The sequence below is a fragment of the Stegodyphus dumicola genome, chromosome 3 (assembly GCF_044657685.1).
Source record: "Stegodyphus dumicola isolate Sdum_Otavi_A_Nest chromosome 3, ASM4465768v1".
In the NCBI taxonomy this organism is placed as follows: domain Eukaryota; kingdom Metazoa; phylum Arthropoda; class Arachnida; order Araneae; family Eresidae; genus Stegodyphus; species Stegodyphus dumicola.
In genome coordinates, this window is record NC_140770.1 from 47,038,480 (window position 1) to 47,051,526 (window position 13,047).

Consider the following 13,047-nt stretch of genomic DNA (forward strand, 5'->3'; position numbering starts at 1 on the left):
AGTATGAGAATGCTAGAAAGAATAGTAGAATATCAGAGAGAATGCTAGAAAAATTATGAGAATATTGGAAGGAAGTTTTAATGGAGAAGTGTAGCTTTGAAAAAGAAGAGAGAGTCTTACCACTTTCTGACTGCCATGGCTTGCTGATATAATTCTACATTCAACTCCTGATTTACCAGGGGGCATTAACCAAGGCCTGGCTTTTAAAAAAAAAAAAAAAAAAAAAAAAAAAAGCACTTGTGGGGAAAATATTACAAGAATCATCAGCAGGCATACTAGTGAGAGAGAGAGCAGACATTGATATGAAATTTTAGTTGATGAATTTTCAGGCTTATTCCCCCTTCTTTCTTTCTAATATGTTTTCAACAAACTGTCTGTAGTTACAAATCCCTTCCTGTGGCCTGAGCTCTCCTTACAGCTGATAATAGGCACACTCTTAATTTGGCAATACAGTAATTGAAGAAGTTCTAGTTGGTAAATAATTTTTATACTTTCGCCGAAATAGAAATTGCAACTAGCTTGAATGCTTCAAGAGAATGCGGGTTTTACTTTTTCAATGACCAGGTGGTCGTGAATTACTGTAATCTGTATCGCCTGCAAAATGTCAGGAAAAGAATAGAAATGGTGTTGTTCTCTCCATTCATCAGAAGCTTGAAACAATACGTAAGTAGAGAATGGATCAAGTGTAAAATCACTGTCTTTGCAGTAAGGAGTTGGCAAGCAGATTGTGCAATTTATTAAGGGCATCCAATTCTGCCTGGAAATGAGGGAAAGGAAAACAATGAAAAAGTCAACCTACAAGAAATTGGATAAAGCCATGTTGGAGTGGTTTAGTCAGGAGGTAGCACAAGGAAACCCATTGATTTGTATAGAAAAAGTTAAATAATTTTTTTTTTAGCAATTAGGACTTGAGGGCGAATTCTATGCATCATCAGGATGACTTATTCATTTCAAACATGGTATTTGAGAGCTCTAAATACACAGTGAACTTTTGAGTGGTGATCAGACTGGAACAAGATTTTTGCAGTGATTTTAAAAACTTTATTTAGACTGAAAAGTTGCTTCCAGAGCAAATATACAATATTGATGAATCAGTTATTTTGGAAATGCTTGCCAATAAAGCTTCCTATGTCTGAAAAAGAAAAGAATGCTCCTGGTCACATGATCAGTAAATCTTGCGTGACAATTATGACCTGGCAGGAAAAACACAAATTGAAACTGTTTACCATTGGATAAGCGATCAAAAGGTCTTTTAGAGGCATGTTGCACCTTCATACACCTAGACTGAGCCTAAAAAAACAAAAAAAAAATTATTTTATTTTTTTTTTTTTATTTGAGGCTCAGACTAGATGCGTGAAGGTGCAGTTGCTCCTCACTGCTTATTTTTGACTTCGCTGATTTTTTCTTGCATTTTAGTCTACTTATTATATGTTTGATCAGATAGCCTGGCTCAGTAAAAGTAGGCGGCTAGTGTAACTCTTGATTCATAAGTCCGGTTGCAACCAACCACATGCAATGCTGATAACGAGCATGTATTTCTGAGACTCCTTTTGCCAATGCTTTATTTTCTTCTTCCCCCCCCCCTTTCTCGTAAATTAGTTCTGATGAGGAGAGACTTTTAGCTGCCCTCGAAATCGATTGAGTGTTGTAATATATGTACGCCAAACACAAGGTTGTTATTGCGATTTTAATTGTCACATTGGCGTGTTTCTCATCTATTCTAGTGGATTTGAAACTTTATTTAACCACAGTTCCTAAAAATATTGTACAAGTAAATTTCCTTGTAGTATTTTTTTTTTCATATATTATAGTTATTTACTTCAGCTTACTGTTTTACTGGCTTTGAATTTACCATAGTTTGAGTTAACCATGCATATCCTCCCCTATATTACTCAAATAAATTGGGAGTTGACTGTAGTTGTCGAACAGAAATGTTCTCTAAAGCCGATCCGATAACAATGTGAGAATAAATGTTAGGCTCCTCTGCACAAGTAACAATTGTGGTCCCCTATGTTTAGTTACACAGTTCAAAAAGTCTGCAAGATCTCTGCAGCGGAAGTTCCCTAGTGCGGCGCATGTAGGATCGTGGTGATTACCTTTTGTACTTTTAAGACTGAAAAATTTATCTGCAGTCATAAATTCACTGCACTTTCTGAAGAATAAGCTTTTGACATGCAGGTGGGGGTTTTCTCTCCACAAAAGTCTCAACTTCAGTCCAAAGTTTGTATTCTAGTGGAAGACAGGCATGCATTTAGAAGTTTATTTCAGAAAATCTATTTAAGGCATATTTATTATTAGAATAAAATTTGTCAGATGAAAGATTCAGTTGCATAAAAATAATGCCAAAGCACTCCAACTAAAATTATGATTTATTTCAAAAACTGAGAAGTACCAGAGCTCAGCTCTGATGAACTCTGCTGCAATTTAACCCGTTCAGGACCAGTGTCGCATATACGCCATGCAACGATTCCACTCCTACCAGCCTAGCGTCCCGTATACGCGACGCAACGATTGTGCTCCTACAAGCCCAGCGTCTCGTATATGAGATATTAAAATGGAACGAATTATTTGAATTGTTAAAAGCCAGTAAATGGAGCTAAGTGGTAATTGTTTTCACATAGATTGATTCATATGGCTTTCTGTTTTGTGCTTCTGGTCTTGAGAGATTTATTGAAATAAACAAACTGGACATCACGGCTCTTTATAAGTGCGCCTGTGAATTAAAGGGTGTTTTTGTTTATTTTGTTAGGATTCTTTTTTTGTTGGTTTTTCTATTTATTTTGAAACTTAACATAAGCTTTATTGGTTAATTAAAAAGTAACATTACAAAATTATTACAGAAGGGAAAATACTATCAGCTTTCTCGACACATAATGCGTCTTGCTCGCATTTCTCAGGAAAGAGCCAGCATTTTTGTTTTTCTTACTCAATTTAATAAGTCATTATATATAATGCCTTGAATGGTCATTATATATAATGGCACAGGCATTATATTTTGGTATATAATGTATTTACTTTACATATAATGTAATTATATATATATTGACGTGATCAGTAACGGATATCCTGCCAGTGGGGGGGTCTTTACTTACTTTCCGGTAATCGTAGACATTTTCGATTTAGAAAAACAGGAAGCCTTCCAATATAAACCTGATGTCATACAGTATTTGAGGATGAAATATTTCTGAGTGTCTTTTGAAGTTTTGTGAGATGTGTTGGGGTTATAATTACTTTCATTCCGTTAGCCATGGCTAAAAGACCTTACTTAAAAACTTTAAAATTTGTTCAAAATCACTGGACTCTCCACCTTTCCGTCTAAATGGAAGACAGTTTCCAAAAATTTACATTGACGGAGGAGGTAATAATAAAAGTAGGAGAAGATGCGTTGTGTGCACTAAAACCAAGGAAAAGCGAAAGCAAACAACGTATTTTGAGTGTGAAATATGCAATGTAGGACTGTGTGTCGATTCTTGTTTTGAATTATTTCACACACAGCAGAATTTTTAAACTGGAATTTAATTACCTATAGGTAATTCTTGTTTAGTTTTTTAAATTTCGTATTTGTAAATTTTTTTTTTCATGTTTCTAGTATTTATTATTTTGCCTGTTTAATTTATTTCTATTAATGTGATATTCTTTATTTTAATACACATTAAAAAATCAAGTACATTAAATATGCAACTTCAAAAATTGAAGTCATAATATCAAAATGCTGATTTTATATGATTTTTTTTTTTTTTTTTTCCCCCACAAAATTAGGCTTAAGTGCTGAAAATGCGGGGGCCGGTGGTGACGATCCATTTTAGAGGGTCTGGTCCCGTGACAGTGCTTCGTTCTCCCGGCACTGGTCCTTATGGGGTCCTGTCCCACCCAACTAAAACAAGTTGTCATTACAGCAAGCTCTTGCTGCATAGTGAAAAGAATATAGCAAAAATTGCATAAATTCCAAAGATAATTTTATTATAAAAAGAAGAAATTCAGCTAAAAATTAAAAATTGAGGACTCTTATAACACAAAATTCAAAATAATACTATATAAATAAAATATACTCAATATAAAATTGAGGATTACTATAATTACTACGCCCACTGTTTCCAAATAATAGGTAATAATAATAATAATAATAAGTGAATATTTAAACAGCAATTATTGGCGAATGCAGCTGTTATGTTGTAGTGCAAAATTGCAAAGCCTTCCATTAAAATTAATGTTTCATTACATATGTCAATTGTTTTCACATTTAAATTTTTAGATTAACCTTATTATTAAAAATTATAACTATTTTTTTAATTTAATCCATTGATAAAAACAAGTGCTTTATATCAGTAAAACATTGTGAAAGTAAGATTAAAAAAAAAAAGGTTTTCGAACAAAGATCACCTTCTAATTGTCTAAGTGCAATGGAATGATCATATTAAGAATTTGGAAATGTGCTTCCAAAAATTGTTGGCAAGATTTATCTCATGCTAATGTTGACTCTGAATAAACAAAACAGTGGAGGTAAATGCAAAGAATATAGAGAAAAATTTGAAAAACATTGACATATTCCTCTTAGCAGATAAGGCAACATAAAAGCAGTAAACATGGCGCCTTTGATAATATGTTTCTGTCACTTTAACAAGTTATGCTGAAAGCAATGAAGAATGACAGCTCCAATAATTTTACGCTCATGCATGTAACAAGCAAAGCTTCACAGCCAAGTTATTCTACTTGCAAGTTTAAAATGCAGTAAAGAAATTACTGAAAAATCAAAAAAATTATCTGAAAACTGAAAATACAAAATTAGGAGTAATATTTTAAATTTATTGCTCAGTTTAATTCAGTTTTTTTTATAATAAATGCTACATTCTATACTTTTTTTTTCTACTATTACTATGGGACAAATTAAATTCATCAACTGCTATTATTATTTTTTGGACACATGGAAGAATAAAACATAAAAGAAATAATTCATAATTTTTTATCATTAGAATTGTTGTACCTCTTCAATTGTGGAATTTTTTTCTGCTAGTTCTCTTTCCAACTCAACCACTAATATACTTTTCTCTGATATTATCTTGTCATACCTTACGACCAAGGTATTTTTCTCTCCTAGTTTTTTTTCAAGCTTTTCAATGAAGACTTTATTCTCTGCTAGTTCATGTTCAAACTTTTCTATTAAAACCTTATTCTCCGCTATTTCATTTTCAAACTTTTTAATTAAAACTTCCTTCTCTTCTAGTTCCTTTTCAAAAGCCTGTTGCTAAAATGAAACAAAAAAAACTTTTTTTCAACAATTTAGCTTTCATAATCTATACTAAAAGTTAATACAGATTTTAGAAATGGCAATTACAGAAATCTTTTAGTTATCCATTAAATACAAAATCAACACTACAATAAATACTTAAACAGTAAAAAAATTGAGCACATAAAATATACACCTATGAACTTACAGTGAACCTATCATTGCTTATGCACAGAAATAAAGCACAATTTAATGACACTCACATTAACATCAGAAAATAGGACTATACATTTCCATGACTGACGCCTCAGTGCTTTTTTGTTAAAGTCATCCATTCAGATATTTTCATTTTTACTTATTTGATGTGGGTGTGTTTCCTCAATGATGAATTTATAAACATCACAGCTGGTTGCTCATGCAGCCATGTTACTCATCTAATCAAAGCTGTTTTTCTTGAATGAATTTCATGATTTAGAATTTGCCCAAAAAGAGACGAACAAGTGGCCATTCTATATTTTCAAGAAAAAGGTATTCTTCACACACACGCAAAAAAAAGATTGTGCTTGAATAACCACCTCATGAAATTTAAATTACAACTTAAAATTGAAATGGCTTTGCAGCTTTGTTCATACCAGTAAGAAAAAGGGTGTTAAATGTGTTTTGCGGAATCCCCCATTTTTAATTCCTTGTACAAAGTAAAAAGGAAGTATTGTAATCACGAAAAGTTTCAGGCAGCACATTTCAACGAAAATATCCCTTTTGGCCGCTATCGAATGCAATTTAACAATGTTTTTTCGTTATATCTGTACGTAAGGACAGAATATAATACTCTTTCCCTCCCAAAAAATTATAAAACTGCTTTAAAATGAATTCTGAAGAGAATTTTTCATGGCGTCTGTACGAACGTATGTATGTACGTATTTCGCATAACTCAAAAACGAGTAACCTCAAAACATTGAAATTTTGTATATAGGACTGCTTTAACATGTAGATGTGCACCTCGTATTTTGGTTGCAATCGGCCGCATCAAACGTATATAAATATATTTTTATATATATCCACTCTGTTACCCGAACAGTGATCTCAGTTTCTTTACTCTTTGTAAATTGTACATTTTTTGCTTTAAAAATGATTGAATTATGTTATTTTTATCTTATACCGGTTAAGGTTATTATTACCGGTTAAGGTTTTATGCCTTCAGTATATCTTTATAGAAAAATTTTAGAATTATCAACAATTTTAAAGTTGTTTAAGAGCCGCAAAGCCTAATAATTTTTTTTTTATGGCGGACATTGCTTGTTTACATTTGAAACAGCAGGATAGTGGATTTGTTGCCAATCTAGAGAAACTTAGATTCGCAACAATAAAGGTAACGCCTTCATTTATTATCCCAAATTAAATCATGCTTAATCCTTTCTGGAATTTTTTCGAGGAAATAAGTGTTTAAGTTTTACTTTGTAATTTTTAATACAGATATTTTGAGTTTTTATGTATTTTTGCCTTGTCACGAAGTGAGAACTGAATTAATTGAATGAGAAATACTCAATCGTCTGTGAAAAACTGTTTCTTTTTTGTTTTGTTTGCTCAATTTCTTTTATACGTCATTCTAGCTTTATTATAATATTTGAATAGGACATGTGGCAACCATTAGATAATTCTTTAAATGATATAAATTTTGTGCATTCCGAGTTATAATATGAACGAAATATAATACTGTTAGGTGAACCTAGACAGAGTGTTGCTATGGTAAGCAAGTAGAGTGAATTTTAAAGAATCCATTTATTCTATTGCGGTTTATGCGCTGTCGGCGAAGTAGATTTAATTCCAATAAGTTTAAACGAAATGCAAGAAAAAATGCGCATAATTTAATATTCCGTACAAGGAAGTCATGTGGTGTACACATCAGATTTTTTTCATTATGGCCATACATTAATTTGCTGATGTTTTCAACGGTTAATGTCTATTGAGTTTGACAAACTGTAGCTTCAAATGAATCACAATGCAATGGGTAATTGAAATAATTACATACAAGAGGAGGGATTGGCACGTTTCCTTCCACAGTTGCAGGTGGGGGGAGGAAAAAAACTGGCTGAAAGAAATAGATTTGTTTCATTAAAGTGGAAGAAACTAATTTTTGAGCGTATTAATATATAATATCTATATTTAGCCGCTGTATATACATAGCACTATAATAAGGTTCATGATTCAATCAATAAGTACATTAGATTGTGTAATATACAACTGATTAACTGATTGTACACTGTGAAAAAAAGGGGGGACAGTTCTACATCTCCCATTCTGCTGGGCCGATTGACGAAATTCAAACTGCATTTTTTATGTCTCGAAAGCGTGACTTAGGATATGTATTAGATTTAAATATAGCACTATTCCAACATAGGTATTTTGACACAAAATCGGACCTTTTCCGAAATAACATACCAATTTTTTTTTACATAGTTCGATTCTACGACTCAAATTATGCCCAAGTATTAAATTTTGTAAAATGTGGTGTGAAATTTATGGAGAATTAAAAAATTTATCTTGATGCTTTTTTTTTTTTTTTTTTTTTTCCCAGTTTGCACTAAGAATAGCTCACTTGGCAAACTTCTTAATATAAGGCTACCTATTTACATTGTTCGAGAGCGGAAAATAAGTCACATCGATCCTTCAAAAAATGTTCCTTATATTAAATTTTTAATTTTAATTGTTATTATTTTAAATAAGTTTTTTTCTTTTTCAAATTTCATTTGTTTAAGTTGCATGGCTTCTTTCAAATAACTGTTTTAAAAATTTCTATTTACTCATTCGAACTGCATAGTTTAAATAAAAGGTGCATAAAATGTTTATTTTTTTTAAATAGTTTTCGTTACACTATTTTTCATCATAGTTATTATTTTAGGTAATTTTTAAGTTTAGACTTCTATTTTAATTGTTTATGTTGCATTGTCTCTTCAGATAACTGTTTTAGAATTTTCTATTCACTTGAACTGCGTATTTTAAATATATTTATCAATATGAATTTTCCAGAATTTGATTTTATTTATTTGAATTGCATTTCATTTGGAAGAATACTTTGTGACCCAGACTACGAAGCATTTGAAAACTGCATATATTAAAAGGGAAAATACAGTAAAGCACAGTTAACACGCCTTTCATTGTTCCATTCAGAGAAGATATATAAATAAGAGTAATGTATATCCGACATTTGAACTTAAGAAGACTTGCGTGCACTGATTTAAACAGTTTTATCATTGTTTTATCATTATAAATTTTACACAATTTTACCATCTTACATTTAGTTTCTTAAAATGTCATTCATATTTTAGTCAAATATTTTATTTTTGTAATTGCAAGAATCAAATATCATGAAATTAAAAAATTTTTAAATTAAAAGAAATATTAAATTTAATGTAAAAATTTATTTTTTCTTCTTAATGGCTTGCTCTTTTTCTTCAGACATTCTGCAAGTATATTAAAAAGCACCCAACTTTTTGAAACATTTCTATATTTCTGACATTAATTTTTAATAAAGTTATGGCCTTCCATTTCAAAAGGGCCCACAAATAGCTCAGCGGTAAAGTCGCTGAACACTAGTAGTTCGCTGTGGGGTTCAAATCCCAGCGAGCGAGCTGGTTGCATGGGCGTTTTTGTGGTTTTTCTCATGTGTAACATGTATACAAGCTGGTTTTCCTTCGAAAGTTCTTCACAAAGGCATCCCTCCTTTTAAGCAGATAGACCTGCTTTGCCATAACTTAATAATCCAATTCAATCCATTTCATCAGTATTTGGTCAGAACCTTTACCAGTCTTTAGAGGCTAGACATCTTGAAGGTATTAGATGAAAGAAAAGACTGGTTTTATCAAGAGAGAAAACATCTTTAGATGATATCCATATATGTACGTCACTGGATAAATTTTTAATTTGACTGAGAAATCACAGGATGCTCCGGTTTCAACACGATATGATATTCTATGACGTATTAAATTTATACAACCATACAGTCGTAAACCAGTCGCTCTTCACTTTAACCTGCAATGATATTGTTTTTGTCTTTTCCGTTAGTACAAACTGCTGCTATTTGCTGGTGTACACATCCAAGTGTTTTTTCTCTTTGCTTTTTTTATTCTAATTTCCTTCTACATTTGTTTTCAGTGCTGACACAAGAAAATTAAGATTGATTGTTACACTTCCATAAATTTTGCATTCTTGTCAATTTTTTTAAAATATCATTTGAATCAAATGCATTTCAGCTGAAGACAGCTTTTCATTTTCTAGACATTTTAACTATAAATAAAGTTTAAAGCAGTCCAAAGGATAAATATTTGAATTAAAAGATTTTTGTTAAATGAGCAAGAAATAAACCACTCCAGCAGCGCTTATCCTGTACCACCAAGTGGCCCATTTTTATATCGGGTGCAAGCAACCTAAATCATAATATTTAGAGTTTTTAAGCCTAATAATTTCTATATTAAAAATATGTTTTTTATATAATCTACAATGTGAGAGAAAATTACTATTTAAAACATTCTTTCTAAGAGAATTAATGTAAAAATTTATAATTATACATATATTTCTTAAAGCTGGGACATGACACAAACTGTTAACATTCTGTTTACTTAAAAACATTGTGAAAATAAACATCAAATAAACTTTCTCAGTTTTAGACAATTCAGTTTAAATGAAGTTAAGGTGAAGTAGCAGACGATAACACAGCGAAAGTAAAAATTTACTCTTACAAATAGTTAAAAAAAAAAGGATGAAAAAGAAATTTTAATCAGAAAAGATATTTAATTTCATTTACAATTTTAAAAAATAGCTTTTTATATAGTATCAATAAATATTTATTACGCATCATCGAGGAAGAAAATTTCTTATAATTAATTCTCCATCAAAATTAATTTGAAATTTAAGGTCGAAAATAGCTGTGGCAATTCACTATAACAAAATCCATAAGCCACATTTGGCATTATTATCGCTAAAAAAAAAGGTACCAAATTTCAAAACGTGCCAATATGTAAATTTGTGTATATCTTAGAAAATTTTGAATAAAAACTAATTTTTTGCAGGTATGCTTAGAAACACACCTACTTTAAGATGATGGTAAAAATTTTATAGGTTATAATTGAGAATTTTTTCAAAAAATTTATAAAAATTATTTAAAAATAAATCATGAAAAATGGGCAAATTTTATTTAGAATGGACCTGAAGTTCAAAATGTGAAACGAAGAATCAAAAAAGTTTAATAAAAAAAGAGATATTAATAAATACATGCCAAATTCAATTAACACTGAAGAGCTAAAATTTTGAGAGCTAATTTTTTAAAAACTACTTGTGCGATTGTTAGAATAATGCTATATATAAATCTAATATATATCCTAAGTCTCACTTTTGAGACACGAAAAACGCAATTTGAATTTCGTCAATTGTCCCAGTAGAACAGGAGATACAGAACTGCCCCCCCTTTTTTTGCAGTGTACAATGTATTGATTGAATCAATGGACAGAGAAAATTTTGAATAGTGTCATCTGCCCTTTTTTTGTTACCAACTTAAATGTTTCATTTTCCTGTCCGTTCATAAAAGGCAATGGTGGCCCGCCTATTAGGTACTCGCATAATAAAGTGAGCATCACTTCTGGCTTTAGTAATAAACAAAGCCCACCTAGTGCTCTCAACTGCAGGAGGATTACAATTTTTTAAATAACTTTTTACAAAATTTAATCTTATTTATAAGATCCCAATGACCTTTTTTTCAGTAATTAATACATGAAAGATAAAGTGGAAATATAAGTTTTTAAAAATGTGAATATAAATTATAATTTAAATTAGCAACAGACCCTTAATGTTAATTTTAATTTAAGTATTTCTCCTCTCTGTTCTAAAAATAGCAATATCTTTTCCTGCACTGCATTATTTTGAAACTAAACCATGTCTCATGGCTCTTGCATAATAGATGTAAATAGAACTAAAACTCACAGCCAATAACAAATTTAAAGCATAATTATCCAGTCAAATGAAACTGAAACTAACTCATCCTGAATTGAGATTTCATGCTGAACGCAGAACACTTTATTTTCTGTACTTCGGCTTAGATAGACTGCTGCTAGCTTCTTCTCACCAGAAAGCTATCAAAAATATAAGCATTTTGAAATAGGTACCAATTATAGCGCCAAGCTGTTTGTGACCGCAGCGTGTTTACTGAGAAAAAGATGAGTGTTTAATCTGCTTCGGTTCCCAAGTTTCTCTTCACTACAGATCTAAATCTACAAAAAATGCAGTATTTCTCTATCTACAACATCATTACATCTATGTTTACTTCATTACATATGAAACAAAAACAAAGACATTTTTGTTAGAGATAAATAAAATTCAGCTTCAGAATCTAAATTCACAGAAGTGAGCGCAGAAAAATATATGTGGAAAAAATAGAAAATAAAATTAAATTAAAAAAGGAAATTAAAAAATTCAATTTATTTTCTCATAAAAACAGTGCAATAAATTAAAAGTTTTTGCTGTTGCAGGTAATGACGTATTTTGCAATTTTGATTGGATAAATTTAAATACTGAACTTTAATCTTAACTGCATTACATAATTAAAAATTTCAGAAACAATGCATTCTTTTCTACTAAACAAGGTTTAATATATTACAGCCAGCATCAAGTTTAAATAAGATTTTGGAAATGATGCATTCGCTGGAAGGTTGGCAAGTTTCTTCCCAGGTAAAGAAAATCATCCAGAAGAAATCAATTTTTTATTTATAATAATATTATTGGGAGTATAAATAAGTCTCCACCACTTGACAAATAATGGCACCACCAGTAAGTTATAATTAAAATTGTCTGATGTAAAACGTCATATCATAAGCTTGAACATCTGCTGACAATATAACCTTGAAATGTTAGCAATTTTGCACCCGTATCACATATTTTTTCATGCGAAAATGCCAAGTTACAAGACAAATGAACGTCATTTGCAGGAACTTTTAATTTAATTCTTTATTTTGATGAAATCTGCAACAGAGGTGCTTCAGTTGCTTACAGAAGCATATGGTGAAAGAAAAGTCATGAATGAAAGAACAGTCATGTTTGAAAGAATTTGTCATGAGTGGTTTCAAAAATTTAAGATGCATGCATAATTGGAAGCATTATTGGATGAATATTCGTGCAACTGATGGTTTAAGCATGTGGTAACAGTGATGCAAGTAGAACCTGCACTTACATTAGGAGTGACTCAACAAACAATTTCAGATCATTTAAAATCATTGGGAGTGATTTAAAAGAAGGAAATTGGGTTCCATATGAACCGATGCCAATTCTTTACATGTGAAATACTGCTTGGTAGGCATAAAAAAATTTTTTTCTTTTTTTGCATTCCGTAATCACTGGTGATGAAAAATAATCCCATTGCGATAACTCAGAGAAGAAGAAATCATGGGGACCACCTGGCCATGCTTTAAAATCGACAGCTAGGCTGAAAATTCATGGGGAAAAAATCATGCCGTATATATGGTGGAATCAACTTGGTGTCGTATAAGTTGCTCAAACTGAACAAAACCACCAATGGGATTCTTTACCAAACAAAACTGATAAGACTAAATCCAGTAATCAAAGAAAAATGCACCTACTACTACTCAAGACATGACAAAATTTATTCCCCTGCATGATTACCAGGGCTGTGGAGTCTGTAGGGAAAATGACCAACTCAGAGTCCTGGAATTTTTATCCCTTAACTGGTTTGCCCGTACAGTGTACGGGCTACTGATCATTGGGCACATCTGGTTTGCCCGTATGGTGTACGTGCATCGATATTTCCCCCTTTCTTATTT

General features: G+C 31.2%; 1 protein-coding gene across 5 annotated transcripts in view; it reads right to left on the minus strand.

The window, feature by feature from the left end:
* Positions 1 to 13,047, minus strand: part of LOC118200989 (uncharacterized) — a 157,078-nt gene that overhangs the window by 95,106 nt on the left and 48,925 nt on the right. For all 5 annotated transcript variants that reach the window (XM_085812844.1, XM_085812845.1, XM_085812843.1 and 2 more), the window contains one exon: positions 4,982 to 5,242. In XM_085812844.1, coding sequence (XP_085668970.1) covers positions 4,982 to 5,242 — 261 coding nt within the window. The remainder of the gene's footprint in view (positions 1 to 4,981; positions 5,243 to 13,047) is intronic.